Here is a 14,404-nt window from a genome sequence, read left to right on the forward strand (position 1 = left end):
ACCATCCACTATCTACTTTTCACCCGTGGTGGGGTAGCAGTGTTTCTCACTTGATACCGCATGTTTCCTATCCCAGCATGGTTTCTGCCCTAAAGGCCCACGGCTGGAATCACCGCTATGCTATTGCTGTGATCCGACCGATGCTGCAGTCCAAGCCACCAGTTTGTTGACTATCGCTGGAACGCAGGCTTTCCATGATTAGGAGGTTCTCCCATATGGCGTGACGCCGCAAGAGCGCGAAGAAGTGGCGGCAACTTTGACGGTTTGCCATCCACCCCGGTCCCGATCCACAGGATCCGGAAGAGACGAGATGTGTAGTGCGCCCGGTGGAGTCTGTTTGCTTCGGAATTTCCATTTAAAAAAAAAAAAAAAATGTTGAGGTAGCGCCAGCGGAACCCGACAGTGTGTGAGGAGGGCCATACTCGAACAAGGTGCCGATCGATAACGGGACCCGTGTGCCTATATTAAGAAACAATATGACATGATTGGACGATATGATACCTTATCTGGAGTGGCCCTAGATTTAAGACCCGAAACACGACCACTCCAACGATCGAAAGAACCCTAGATATCAATGCATGGTGCTGCGAGGGTTTGTGATGACGATGCAGGTGGAGACTAGGCATCCTTTTGGAAGAACCAATGCCATCCTCTCCGGTTGGTCCGACCCTTTGCCTTGTGCTAAAGTTCGTATCAAACCACGGTGAGAAGAGCAAAAAGAAATTTTCTGCATTTTGTTCCTTGGGTTGCTCCGAATGGCCCTCTCTGAAACAAGCAACGGTTCGGTGTGGATCCAAGTCTTTGCACTCCCCACTTCCCATGCGTGATAGGTATCTGGGTCCCCGTTTGGTGGCGGCTGACACCTAACCTATGATATTGAAACATTACGATTCATTGTCTTGCAAACTCTGCACCTGACGTAACCCTCGAAGTTGCGGGTCAGGACAGGTACATCTGGTGTCCTAATTGTGGATGAGATGTGGCCAAAAGAGAGGCTGAGTATCGCGTTGTCCCTCGTATCGGAAGCTGGCAATCAGTGACAATCCGTGATCTGCAAATGTCCGGGTAGATGTCTACATAGTACTCTGTAGAGAAGTTTGATCGATGATCAAGAGCCTCGAGCGGGTCAAGTGCTCAAAATTGGAAACCTCCCCACCGGCACGCGGTTGGCAGACTTTCGCTCTTCAAAACAATCCCAGTCTGAAGCTCTGACAGTACCGACCGATCGTCAGGGTTGAATTCCTTAGCCCCGCTCGCAAAATTAGCACCATGATAATTGCGAGTCAAAATTGTTGACTTTGGAAGTGGGCTTGCGATATAGGTAGACATAAGCTTGCATTCGGAGTGTTTCGGGCGGAGGACAAGCCCTCTGGGTTTCCCCACCACTGCCAGTCTCGGCTTCTTGGCCTGGGATCCGGTCAAGTTTTTCTTGCTCACAGTCGGAGTCTTCCGCGTCTTCCAGTATGACGTCATTTGTTTGGATTCTAGAATTTATAGAAGCATCTATCCAGGCCTCAGGAGGTCATGATATATATATATATATATATATATATAAATTAAATATTATATATATCAAATGTATATTAATTATTGAGACAGTATACGTTGCCTTTCCTCCTGTGCTCTGCTGACTAAGTCATGTTTACACTCGACCATTTACGCGCCCACCTACTAGTAGACCGTCCAGCGCAATGTTCGCGGTATGTAGTAGTATCTTTAATCAATATTCAAGTTTACGCTTCCAAATATTCGTGCAATTCTAGTCTGTGATGGTAAAAATGTAATCAAGCTCTGGCATAACCTAATTAAAGCGTAGATTTGTACGGAGTATGGTGTATTCTATCTATAGAGGCAGTACAATATATATTTGCTTTACCCTCTCCAATAATATCCCCCATCTTTGGCGATCTATATTACTTGACTGCGTAACTCGCACCAAAATAGACAAAGAAAAATGAAATGAAAAATAGCAGAAACAAACCCAATAAAGAGAAGAAAAATCCTTACCCAGAGTTACTTGTAGTTTAGTATTGATTATCACCATTCTATTTCCACGGTTGCGATACGGTGCGGATTCTGGTGAGATACCTAGTGGAGTGGACCCTTCAAGCCAAAGAGTATACTATCGGAGCAGCCCTGCTACCTCACTTTCACGAACTGAAGTAGTAAAGTTTATTTTCCAGGGGACTTTGCCGCCTCGCGTTTTTCTTGGAGGGAGATCTGGTGTAGTGACTTGGCGCGTAGATGTTCCTTCACTGATCGACATCCTCCCGATGCGCGCGCCTGTTCCAGGGCTCAGCTGTCAACTATACTGTACACATGTTAGACCAAGTCAATCTTGGTTTAGAATCCCAGCGGTAATTCCTGGTGTGTGTGGGTGCATTATGTCAAATGGGTGATGCGGTGGTCGTCAAAGAGAGAAGAGATCATGTCGATGCAAACCATCAGTTTCGCCGTGTTCTGTTGACCCTGGTAAGTTTCTAGAAGATGCAATGAGCTCCATGGGGAGTTGCCGACGCGGTTGAGACGGGATGTTCCTGAGACATCCCGGTGGCCTTTTATATTTAGAAAATAGTGACGTGGGCAAATTTGTCCTGTATATATTGAATGTTTCGTGTATTTCGAATGTAACATCAAAGATACAACGAGTCTACGGTGTACGTTTCTCATACGGAGTAGTCTATCTGAGACACCTTATGCCGGGTATTTTTAAACGAAGAAGTGTCTCTCTCGCTTCTTCGCAATACAAAGAGGAAATCCCGAAAAGGAAAGACTAGGCGGAAAGATTGGTTGGTGCCTGAGGTGTGAACCGCCGTGATCTTTTCGACTCAGGTTTCCATTACTCATAGAATCCACTACGGATCTTGAATGCATCCAATCACCACCACGTTATACACAAAGGTCCACTTGAGAATCCAATAACATGGCAGACCGGTCTGGGGATATCCCGTTTCAGGAAATCCTTGGGTATCCTAAGCTGTGGAATTGGATGCGCTAAGCTTTCCCACCTCTCTTGCTACCGTCACCGTTTGAATCATTATGCACGTTTCAGCCAGATATGCCGCTGCCAAATGACAGTCCAGCCTCCGATGCACTGGGAGCACCATCCCCATAATCCGTTCAACTGGCCGCGTTGGAAGAAATGGATGTCCATGCTAACATCATGCTGGGTTACCTTCATTGTCGGGTTGAACGCCACGTCTATCACCACCGCGGCCGACGCAATATCATCCGAATTTCATTTGGCCAATGGAATATTTGAGTATAACTTCTTTGCTGTTACGGCGTGGAACGCTGCGGCGGCATTTGTCCCGCTAGCGACTCTCCCGTTAATGGAGACGTATGGCATGAAGTTTGGCTTTTTGGTATCGTCCGCCTGTTCATGCGCTTCGGTGTCAGTAGCTAATGGCATTGTAGGTGGCATATGGTCTCTTCACGATTTTTCTAATCCCACAGGCCTTGGCCCAAAATTTCGCCACGCTTGTCGTTTGCCGGGCTATTGCCGGGGCTTTCGGAGGAACTTTGCAGAATTGCGCAGATGGAATAGCGTCGAACCTGTTCTTGCATCATCGAGAGCGGGTCTTTCCTTTAACCTTGTATACATTCACCTTGTTGTTCGGGGTGACAATGGGCCCTGTTTTGGGGGCTATTGTGGAGCCATTAGGGTGGCGATGGTAAGTAGCATCCCTTGCCTAGTGGGGGACTTACAGCTGAGCAGACAGGATATTTTGGATTGAGCTGATTATATACGGCGCATTCGCGCCGGTTGTTCTGTTTTGTATGAAGGAAACCCGAGGCCCGCTACTTCGTGTGAAGTTTATGCCTAACGAGGCTTCACCGGTGGTGTCATCAGACGATAGCGAGACCCTGGCAACGTTTAAGGAAACTATAGCTCGATCAGCTGTTCTCCTCACAACAGAGCCAACCATTACCTCCTTTACATTATGGTCCGCATTTGCATTTGGCCTGGTATTCATTTCCACCCAATCAATCCCGCTTGTGTTCAGCGAGACTTATGGCTGGCCATCGTACACCGACGGCGTAGTCCAGGCTGCTATAGGCATTGGTCAAGTCATTGGCCTCCTCGCATGCACGCTACAAAACCGAGTCTACACCCGAAGTGCTTCACACAATCCGGATAGTCCTGGAATCCCTATCCCCGAGTATATCCTGCATCTTTCCATTCCAAGCACAGCCCTTGCGCTAGCGGGTGGCCTCTTCATGTACGGTTGGGGTATCTACCAGTCGCACTGGATTGTACTTGCCGTGGCCCTGGCTCTGATCGGCTATGCAAGCATGGTCATTGTCACCGCGGTTAGTATTTATATCACAGATTCCTATGCCGGATATGCGGCCAGTGCTATTGCAGCTGTCGCATTCGGAGAGAATATCTTTGCGGCATTCTTGCCACTAGCAGCCAAGCCAATGTATGTTCGGCTAGGTTATCAGTGGGCGAGCAGTTTACTAGCGTTTGTGGCGCTGGCACTGACTCTAGCGCCTGTGGTTTTACTATGGAAAGGAAGAACCATCCGAGCGAAGAGTATCGCAATCAAAAAGATGTCGCATTCCCACGCTTAAATAATGTATCCTACCACCAGACTGGTCGATCTAATGTTAAAAAGGACCCATGGGTGTGCTCTTTGCCTGTTAAGCCAGTTACTGTTATTCATTCCTCGCACTTCATGTAAATAGTCACATCCCCGAAGTACTCGTCGGCGTTTTTGAGCTGTGCATGCGCATAATGTTTGATCATCCGACGCACGCGTCCAGAGTCAGGATCGGTGGTAAAGGGGCTAACAGCACATTAATAGACTCTCCTCATGCCGGGCAGTATGGCTTACCATGTCCAGTTGACTGTTCCATTCTTTTCTATGCGCTTGATCCAGCATTTGTCCTTCTCTGAGGGGGCCACAGTGTTCCATATCATTGCGGCAGGCCACTGAAGGTCCGTAACGATCTGTTTGACCGGAACGTTGGGACTAACGGAAAATACCAGCGTGTGTTCATCAACTTCAAGGAATCCTTTTGGGTCTTCCAATGGGGTGATCCCGATGCTTCTGAGAAACTCCTGATCGACCTCGTCGTAAACTGGGTCCTGCGCATAACATGTGATCTCCTGGCTGCCATTCAGGCCTCTCTTGGCTAACGACGCCACCATTGTCTCTACCGCAGCATGTTGCGTATGGGCCCGCGTACAGTGGTAGCCGCACAGCCTTCCGAGGGAGCCAAGACCAAAACAGACTATCTTCCGAACATCTGCTGTGGTCTTAAGAGTGGTCAGATGGTGTTCTAAACTTCGATGACCAGGACTCTCCAGCCATATCTGGCGCTGTTTGACGAAAGCTCCGCGAATGGCCTCGAATGTGCTTCCACTTGGGCCTGAGGAGCGCATGTACCCGATAGTGACCGGGGCATGGTCGCTGCGTAGGACGAACTCCGGACAGAACGGAGTGGGACAGCCCAGGTAGTGGATACTTTGGTAGTTGATGCGATAGGTGTTGCTATCTCTGTAGGTTAGCCTTATTGGCCTGAATCACGCACAGTGACAGGGCTTACGCAAAATCTGAGCACCAATTGGGGACTTTAAGGCTGTAAACCTGGGGCACGTCATCGAAGTCTGGAATGTACACTTCTTCCTTCCCTTCGTCAATCTGGCGACTGAGGTCTTCGAGCAGATGACGAGGGAAGAGAGGCTTTCCTGTCCTGTATAATTGACTAATGTGCTCGAGCCTCTCCAGTATCTTGAAGGTGGTTTCCTCGTCCAGACCCAGCTCTTGAACTTTGTGCAAGTCGGCCATGGTCTACCGCAGTTCACTCTTAGTGTGGTTGTTGGAACGGACAAGAAGGTGAAACTAAGAGAAAGCGACCGAGGCTACGGTCAAACCCCGAGTGGTGGTGATCAGCCGTCACTGGTGATGGTCGAATGATTATATACTAAGCACCCCAGGTGAACGGTCCAACGTGCTTACATGCCTATGCTTGACATCTCGAACCCCTAACGGGTTAACTCCCGTTTACACAAGGTTGGGAGACCGTCGGACCGGTTAAACCAGATAATGTTAGTTCGTGTTTATTTTCCTTCTGCTCGCATGTGTCTATAGCATCGCATGGGCCTTCAGACTATGGCTCTAGTAGAAACCCAACACATTGGTACGCGTCTCGAGTGCTAATTGGCTCATAGGCCCAAGAAAAGACTACTAATATTAGCCGCTGTTGGCAAATTTAATGGCAGTCGGCAATCCAAAATCAAAATATTACGTGAGTTGTATACTATATTCGGCAATTAATATGATATTTTTATCTCCGACGCTAAGGTTGCCTGCATACATTAATTAAGGGCCATTTCGGTCCGCATACTAGTACATGCATCGCGCATATGGTTTGTTACTATATCGGAAAGCCCAACGGCAGAGTGACAAAATATCCTCACCACAAGGCATCTAAGAGGACATTTGCCATAGTGCCAACAGTCCACCGTGCTCCGATTGCTCTGTTGGTCTCCAAGTTGCGGAGCCAGCGCATCCTTCTACTTCACCAACCGGCCACTTTCCTCCGATTCTGTACGTTTTGACGGACCTGAACCTGCTCAAGGATGCGTTGGCAGATGACAACCGGAATGCCCTCTTCATGCCAGTTAACGCTTTTGGCAGTCGCTTACCAATGGCAGCTTTGCGTAGGTGGCAGTTACCGAGGAATCTTCACCTCACTGACGCCTGGCGACGATGTCACCATCCTGCATCCCACCTTAGCAGGCTCCAGGAGGTCACTCCTGCACCGTTCATAGCCAACCATCATTCGCCTGCCCTGGTAGACTTGGCGATCCAGGGTCTGACACCTGATGTCATGTATCCTGCTAACGGGAATCCTTCGAACATTCCATTTCACCCCTTTGCCCGCCAAGGTGCAAGTTGCGTTCGCCAGCCGCCTTTCTTCTGTCTTCCATCGTGGTGCTGCTGACAAAAGTAAACCATACCGCTAGGCGCTCCGCCTATGAGATAGAAGCCTTACCCCACCCATTCAACCCTCAGCTTGACCTTGCATGAGTGCACTTGAAACAATGACCACTAAGGTTATTCTGTCCTTGACTAGCTTCACTGCCACCCAACATTGACGGACGGGCTGGACCCATGGAAATAACTTCCTCGACTGTACGTCGATGGCAGAGACAGCAAGAACAAGTACGGTCAAACGACCACAAAAGCATCATACGCGCGGGCTGTGAGTCAAAATGCCATGTGGCTGATTTTGAGCTTCGTGAGAGGTTTCCATTTCGGGACTACTCTTGACAAATTCCTTCGTCCCCTGGACTCCACATGTTACTAGCAACATAATCTCGGAAGTGCAGTATCATGCCGGAGGATTTCGGGCCTTCTCTTATGGGATTCCCAGCGGCTGCAAAGGTCCAGTCATGCTGATAGATGACGGCCCAGATGGGCTACACTCGACTGCAAGGCCCCGTTTGCTTTCGGCTCACGCCAATGTTCTCTTTGAAGTGGCATGACTGCATGTCGATGAGTCGGGCTATCACCTGTAATAGCGAGACAATTAACGTTCTGAATATACTCGCATATCCGTATCAGATTTAGCATCAGCGAATTAGGATTAGCGATGCTTTCCACCATATGGGTGCAGCCGTTACGCTTTTGTTGGTGGCTAACCTAGTAACTGCTAGAGAGCCACATAGTCTAGGGTAGTGACATGCGAAGATGTTCTAATTACAGGGAAGAGAGAGTTTTGTTCTTCATGTCGGTGACATAGGGATGTTACGTGGTATGCTTCACATACTTTCAAGTTCTTCCCATTATACGTCTTCGACATAGGCTACTATCCTGCTGGGAGGTTCTTTGTATTGAGATGATGAAAGGGATGCGCCTAGGTATCTCATGTCCATTGTTGTATATACCGTTACTACCTAGAAGCCCTCAATTGTCTGGTTTAACCGGGCAAGCCAGCTACGGGCCAGCGCGATCCTTCCATTGTACGTCTGAAAAGGAGCTGTTAGACATCCATGGAAAAAGCAATCGCATTGCATTGGGGCTGTGATAGTGACGGAAGGATCCTTGGGCTCAGTGTTCAGAAACCCGGAGTTACCATCATGGCTACATAGGTGGTGACCGCCATCCAACGAGCACCATGCCAAAATATGGAGGACTCCGAAACAGAAGATGGATAGGATTGCAATGGATGCGGCATGTCAATCATCTGCACATTATTGTTTGCTTGAATGTTTTGATCCACCAAACATGGCTAACCAGGCTGACCGCATTTCCGTAGCGACTAAGCGCCTCCAGCATTGGGCCGTTCATCAATCCTCCTGCGCAGTGTAGCGATCTGCTCAGGCCCAGCCCGACAACATCCACCCATTACGACACCCTCCCACGCACCCTCAGGCAGGCCCTGTACCACATCCCAGTAGATCTCGTCCCACGGGCGTGTTTCTTTCCCCGTGTCCGTTGCGACCCACGTCTTCGTGACAGGGTCGTACTTCTCCCCATTAGTGCCATCGGGATACAACACCAGCCAGGGTCTTCCAGTCACGCTATCCCACTCGTCGACGTAGCCCTTTGTTCCTAGTTCATCCAGGTTACGCAACTCATCCTGCATGATCGACACGATCCGCCCAACATTCCCAATTCGGGTGCAATTGACCCCGATCCCCCACGGCCGGGGGAGATACACGCCCATTTCCCTTTCCTGTGTGCCAACCGCTGCACGTACCCACGCTCGCACATCCTCCTCATCGACCTCCTCCTCTGGAAAGACCCCACAAATCCACCATGGCTTCTTCTTCCCCATTGCCCATTCGTTCTTTTCCGCATCGGGCCCTTGACCTTGATACATGTCTGCCAACACATCCGACATAGCTCCACGAATGGCCCTCACTTCGTCCGCCCTCCTGACTGTCTCAAAGGCAATGTATTCAAAGCTGTCCCACGATCCCGTCTCGTCCACGAACACGCATAGCCGCCGAGCATGCCACTCGCGCAGCTTCGATTCTGAATTCATCTCCTCCGGATATAGACCCGTGTACTCCGCCCCGACAGGGGACATTGTCGCACCGTAGGGACCCAGCGATAGTGCAACCTTCACCGTCCTCCCCGAGGACGATCCCGCGCGTCGCGCAAGCGGAATCGCAGAGCGCATATAGTGCGCTGCATCGTCGGCCGTGTAACGGGAGTTTGTGAGCGTGAATCCCTCAAAGCTCGTTTGATACGTAGCGGTTAGGATGATATCGGCGCCGACTGTCGCAAAGGCTTTGTGGACTTCTTCGAGAGTGGAGGGTGAGGAAATCAGTAAGTGAGCGGACCAGAGGGGCGTTTCAGCCGTGAAGGTGATGTTGTGGGGAGGGTCGCCGAGGGTGGTGCCGAGACCACCATCGAGGAGGAGGATTGGAAATTGTCTCGTCGTCGTCATGTTATTGCGGCAAGGGAAGTTTGGTTGTTGAGGTGGTGGTGGTTGTGATTTGACGTTGGTTGAGTGAGTGAGTGGCATTTTGTCGTCATTTTGGATTAAATGTGGGGTTAATTTATGCCATTTTTATGAAATTTCTCTTATCGATAAAGCACTTGCCGCATGCGGCCATCACAACCAAACAAGTTCATTTCATACTACAGTTCAATCTATTGTTCAATTTACTCCCAGGCATTCTCTATCCATCCGTTTCTTCTAATCCGAGATCCCTGACTTCGTCCACCAATAATTACATTCTTTCCGACTCCATTCGTCGTCCACCATCTGCGCCGCAATTCCCACGCCACTTCCGCCGGCGCGCTCATCATTTCCCTCGCCCAACACCATGATCCTACCAGAGGCAGAGGCATCATACGTCTCCCAGATAGGGCGGGCTGCATATGCACCAGCGATAGCATTCGGGTCCCCAGATACAATGAACGAGGTAAGGTATGCATGCAACGTACCCGCCATCTTCTCCTGATGCTCGGAGATGGCCCGCACCTCGGGGTTAAAAGTCTCGTATGCCATTTGATCGCCATGGTTTGCGCCACCTTGCACCGTCTTATTAAGTGCCCAACGATAAAGGAAGACCGGAGGCTCCTGACCCGCCGAGGCAAACTTCGCTGTCTGGCGCACCGGACAGGCGTACGCGTAGTGCCCGTACGCGGCCTCGACACGTTTGTATTGAGGTCCGACCGGTAGAACTCTAGTGTCGACATAGGGCGACGAGGGATCCTTCGCTGGGTCGGGGTAGAGCTTATCGATTGCTTTGATGTCGGATGCCGAGTACGCGGGGAGGAGGGTTTGGAAAAACGCGGTGAACTCGTCCGACTTGGACATGGATGGGGGTACGTAGTATGTTCCTTCGTTGGTGTTGAAGCCCGTCAGGATTGGCATCTTGTTCCATTTACCGGATTTCCAGGCGTCGATGGGTCGTTGTTTGATGAGGTCTCCGTCGATGACCGGTTGGAAGGCCCATCGTACGGAGGGGTTGTATCGGTCGAACACGGTGAAGGAGGCGTTGGTGATGGCAGACTCGGGTTGACTGCGTAGACAGTCCATCACCTCTTGGCGGGATACATCCTTGCAACCGGCCTCTTCAACAAACTGACGGAATTGATCCTCGTGGAGGCGAGCGTCGTAAGAATGAACCGCCCGTGAGGTTGCGGCGCCGGACTCGATTATGGCACGGTGGAAGAGGGTATGACCGAGGTCATGGTTCATGATATGGTGCGCAATCTGACACTTAGCAGTCGGTTTGGAGGAAGGGGAAGGGGAGGGGGCATACTGAATGGGCACCGGCAGAGAGTCCAAACAATGTCACTTGGGAGGGGTCCCCTCCGAAAGCTTCGATATTATCCTGGACCCATTTGAATAAGAGGGTCTGATCATGCAGACCCAGGTTCAAGATACCCTCTTCGGCTGTTGTGGTGGAAGGGAGAAAGCCGAGGGCGCCAATCCTATCCTCGTTAGTCATGGCTATCTTGATAGTGATGCGGAGGAGCTCACCGGTAATTAAAACTAACTCCGATAAAGGGTTGCTCGGACCAGCCAACCATTGAGGCCGTGTTATGCATGGACGCTATCCTGGTCAGTTTCTCCGATTGACTAGATCGTTAGATGCTTACAGCTTCCCCGGTTGTACGCGCCGCCATGTACGTACACAGCGACGGGCAATTTGCCTCGGATACCATGCGGTCGGAAAACGTTGACAGTCAGGCAATCCTCACTGTGTCCGTTGTCGCCTTTGATCGGTAGCAGTTGCTTCCCAGGACATCTGTTCCGTTAATTGGATGCCTCAGATTTATGAAAGAGTCAGCCTCGTACCTTGGTCCAAATCGTGTTGCTTCTATAACATTCTCTGACGGGCCAATTGGTTCAGCGCGAAGAAATCGTTTGTCCCCAATTGGTGGTAGTGCATATCGGATGCCCCGGAACGTGTCGACGGGGTGCTTGAGAGTGTCTCGCACCGTGATCCCTACGACAGTTCCCTGGGGAAGTGTGATGCGAGGTCGATGATCGAGAATGACATTCTGTAATGAGACGGGAAGCCATGAGACGTATGGTTGAATTTGTGGCGAATTGATCAATAGAAATGCTTTCTGCTGGAGAAGGAGCAAAGCAAGGATAGGCAGCACGGCCCAGCGAAACAGTCCGTGTAAACTCGACATGATGGGTGAACAGAGAGACAACAGGACTTTTGCTATCCAATACACATTCTTTATCACTGGCGCGGCGACCACTTTTGAATACCGAATCAGCGGTTCCCCACATTTTCTCCGCTTTATCGATTGCGAGATTCTCATCCTTTTATCTCGGACGCCCCCCGAATGCCAAGCATACTAGTCCTTGCTTGTTCCCATTCGATTGGCCCGAGATATCACCTTTGATGCTCTCTAGCTTTATGACAGCCGGTCAGTTCCCCGCGAAGGATGTCTTATCGCTGGTCCGGTGATCTATCTGCTCGTTGTGATATCCTCGCATCTCTCGGTTTGACTTCGACCACGCCTGGAGCGGGACGGGATTTCCTCTTTCGATATCATTGTAGAGGAGATTACACTCGAGTGGTGGCGTAGTTATCATGCTAGTCTATAAAACCTCTGCCGGACGACAGGTCCTGACCTTGCGTATTCAGAGATCGATTGAATCAGGTCTTCCAACATGATATCCATACCCAAAAGCGACGACACAAAAGAGAAGGCTATCATAGAAGCCATAGCTAAAGATGACATTGAAATTGGTCAAATATCCTCCCTAGACGAGGCCGAGCTATTCCTGCAAGAGCATGGTGTTACCCACACCCAGTTACAAGAGATGCTGGACGATTCGAAGAAAACCGACAGGTTGCGAAGAAAGGTCGACTTGATGGTCCTTCCCCTTCTTTGTGGCACGTATGTGTTGCAGTACATCGACAAGCAGGTATGCTTTCTTATACTTGATAGATACTTCCATGATAACAGGTTAGCTAGGCTCTTGCGTATAGTGCTGTGTTCGATCTGTTCACGGATGCCCATATCAACAGCAATCAGTATAGCTGGCTAGTCAGTATCTTCTACTTTGGTATATTTCCCGAGAATAAACGTTAGTCATTGTCAATACATACTAACTTAAAGATGCCAGGATACCTCTTCTGGGAATATCCGGCCAGTCATCTTGCCCAACGGCTTCCGACCGGCACTGTGATATCATCATTCGTGTATGTCAACCCCCTCACTTGTCCTATGCCATGCTAACTGTGTAGGCTTTCCTGGGGGTCGATGTTGATGATCACTGCCGCCTGTAACAATTTCACCGGGTTGGGAATTACCCGCTTCCTGTTGGGCTGTTTCGAGGGTATGTTAACTCCATAACCAACTTCGACCTGATCCCTGTCTGACCTCACAGCCCCGATCACGCCATGCTTTATGATGATTGTTGGAATGTGGTATACACGTCAGGAACAGCCCTTCCGTGCGGGATGCTTCTACTGCTGCAACGGCGTTGGTTCCATGGTAAGAGCATCCACGCCCGACGGGTCACAGATAGCTGACCAAAATAGCTCGGCGGTCTTATCACATTCGCTATCGGCCAAATCAAGACTTTCCCAGTCTGGCGAGCAGTCTTCCTGATCTGCGGTGGCGTAACAGTCATTTGGGGAGGAATATTGATGCTCTTCCTGCCCAACAGCGTCTTAACAGCAAAACGATTCTCCGTCGAAGAAAAGATCCTACTCGTGGGCAGAGGAAAGCAGAACCAGACAGTAAGCATCACGTACAGAAACCCCAATAGCCAAAAGCTAAAAGTACCAGGGAATCCTCAACCGCTCAGTAAAGTGGTACCAAATCCGTGAAGCCTTCATCGACCCACAAGTCTGGCTTTTATTCCTCTTCACCCTGCTGAACGAAACTATCAACGGCGGCACCGCAAATGTACAAACACCCCCGCCTTCATCAAATAAATACACCAAACCCATACTAACACTCATACAACAGTTCGGAAAATTGATCATAAAAGGCCTCGTTTCCAGCCCCCTCCTAACAACAGCCCTCGGCATCCCCCAAGGCGCCTTCCAGGTCGTCTTCATCCTGTCCGGCTCCTACCTCTCCACCCGCTTCAAGAACATCCGCACAATAATCATGACCCTCTACCTAATCCCCACAATCATCGGAATCAGTCTCCTCTGGAAACTCCCCCGGACAAACCGCTACGGCGTCTTATTCGGCTACTATATTGTCCGTTCTCCTGAAATCCCCCCTCTCCAAACAATACCCGATAAAGAATAGGTACTTACAAGTAGAATAGCTAGGTTCCTACGTCTCCTCCCTAGTTCTCTCCCTCCAAATGCCCTCCAGCAACATGGGTGGCTACACCAAACGTGTGACAGCCACCGCCTTCGTCTTCTTAGCCTACTGTATCGGCAATATCATCGGTCCACATGCTTTCCTTGCTAAGGAGGCGCCCATCTATCAGACAGGGTGCAAACTGGTTCTGGCCTGTGCGCTGTGTCAGATGGTTTGTGCGGCTTGTTTGAGGATTCTTTTGGTTCGGAGGAATAAGAGGAGGGAGGAGCGTATGCGATCTGATCCTGGTGTGGATGTGCAGAGTGGTGACGGAGATGTTATGGCTGATTTGACGGACTTTGAGGTATGTTCTCTTTTTTTGGTTTTCGCGGTCGTAATATCCCCTCCTTCCTTTATGTAATTATATTTATCGTTACTTTTATTGTTTCTTTTTCTCCGTTGGGTGGGTTGCTGACTGGTTGGTTGGTAGAATCCGAGATTTCGGTATGTTTTGTGAGTGTTATGTTCATGATACGATAAGTGTAATAAGAAATAAACATCTATTGACCGTCTAAAACGTCATATATGTACACGAGCAACAGATAACAATAAGAAGATAGAGGGATGAACGAACCGAGTGACCCAGAAGTAAAAAAAAAAAAAAAAAAAAAAAAAAAAAAAAAAAAAAAAAA

At 49.7% G+C, this 14,404-nt stretch overlaps 6 protein-coding genes across 6 annotated transcripts; 2 read left to right on the forward strand and 4 right to left on the reverse strand.

Annotated features, from left to right (window-relative positions):
* Nucleotides 1-1,618: 1,618 nt before the first annotated feature.
* BDV38DRAFT_237338 (uncharacterized protein) lies at nt 1,619-2,498 on the reverse strand. The gene has a single exon (XM_032053574.1). The coding sequence runs from the start codon at nt 2,042-2,044 to the stop codon at nt 1,844-1,846; it is 201 nt and encodes a 66-aa protein (XP_031917746.1). The 5' UTR covers nt 2,045-2,498; the 3' UTR covers nt 1,619-1,843.
* Nucleotides 2,499-2,973: 475 nt separating this feature from the next.
* BDV38DRAFT_190901 (MFS multidrug transporter) lies at nt 2,974-4,708 on the forward strand. The gene is made up of 3 exons (XM_032052263.1): nt 2,974-3,365; nt 3,418-3,674; nt 3,723-4,708. The coding sequence occupies exons 1-3, from the start codon at nt 3,072-3,074 to the stop codon at nt 4,576-4,578; spliced, it is 1,407 nt and encodes a 468-aa protein (XP_031917747.1). The 5' UTR covers nt 2,974-3,071; the 3' UTR covers nt 4,579-4,708.
* BDV38DRAFT_279034 (SRR1 family protein) lies at nt 4,667-5,798 on the reverse strand (the record flags this gene model as incomplete). The annotated part of the gene is made up of 3 exons (XM_032058890.1): nt 4,667-4,793; nt 4,842-5,501; nt 5,557-5,798. 3 exons carry the CDS (start codon nt 5,796-5,798, stop codon nt 4,667-4,669), a joined length of 1,029 nt encoding a protein of 342 aa, XP_031917748.1.
* A 2,362-nt stretch (nt 5,799-8,160) lies between these two features.
* On the reverse strand, nt 8,161-9,463 carry BDV38DRAFT_190918 (Homocysteine S-methyltransferase). Its single transcript, XM_032052264.1, has one exon. It carries the CDS (start codon nt 9,412-9,414, stop codon nt 8,278-8,280), a length of 1,137 nt encoding a protein of 378 aa, XP_031917749.1. The 5' UTR covers nt 9,415-9,463; the 3' UTR covers nt 8,161-8,277.
* A 203-nt stretch (nt 9,464-9,666) lies between these two features.
* On the reverse strand, nt 9,667-11,624 carry BDV38DRAFT_279036 (putative extracellular lipase; the record flags this gene model as incomplete). Its single annotated transcript, XM_032058891.1, has 5 exons — nt 9,667-10,692; nt 10,742-10,913; nt 10,963-11,035; nt 11,082-11,230; nt 11,281-11,624. The coding sequence occupies 5 exons, from the start codon at nt 11,622-11,624 to the stop codon at nt 9,667-9,669; spliced, it is 1,764 nt and encodes a 587-aa protein (XP_031917750.1).
* Nucleotides 11,625-12,114: 490 nt separating this feature from the next.
* Nucleotides 12,115-14,229, forward strand: BDV38DRAFT_279037 (putative MFS transporter; the record flags this gene model as incomplete). The annotated part of the gene is made up of 10 exons (XM_032058892.1): nt 12,115-12,372; nt 12,423-12,513; nt 12,574-12,649; nt 12,695-12,786; nt 12,838-12,944; nt 12,992-13,192; nt 13,242-13,361; nt 13,425-13,664; nt 13,735-14,076; nt 14,203-14,229. The coding sequence occupies 10 exons, from the start codon at nt 12,115-12,117 to the stop codon at nt 14,227-14,229; spliced, it is 1,554 nt and encodes a 517-aa protein (XP_031917751.1).
* Between the last annotated feature and the right edge of the window lie 175 nt (nt 14,230-14,404).

The sequence above is a fragment of the Aspergillus pseudotamarii genome, assembly GCF_009193445.1.
Source record: "Aspergillus pseudotamarii strain CBS 117625 unplaced genomic scaffold BDV38scaffold_7, whole genome shotgun sequence".
Taxonomy (NCBI): Eukaryota; Fungi; Ascomycota; class Eurotiomycetes; order Eurotiales; family Aspergillaceae; genus Aspergillus; species Aspergillus pseudotamarii.

Bases quoted from the DNA above. Each gene is read 5' to 3' on its own strand.
- BDV38DRAFT_237338 (XM_032053574.1), bottom strand. From the start codon at position 2,044: ATGGTGATAATCAATACTAAACTACAAGTAACTCTGGGTAAGGATTTT.
- BDV38DRAFT_190901 (XM_032052263.1), top strand. From the start codon at position 3,072: ATGACAGTCCAGCCTCCGATGCACTGGGAGCACCATCCCCATAATCCG. The intron at 3,366-3,417 runs GTATCGTCCGCC...ATGGCATTGTAG, and splicing joins GCATGAAGTTTGGCTTTTTG to GTGGCATATGGTCTCTTCAC. The intron at 3,675-3,722 runs GTAAGTAGCATC...CTGAGCAGACAG, and splicing joins GAGCCATTAGGGTGGCGATG to GATATTTTGGATTGAGCTGA.
- BDV38DRAFT_190918 (XM_032052264.1), bottom strand. From the start codon at position 9,414: ATGACGACGACGAGACAATTTCCAATCCTCCTCCTCGATGGTGGTCTC.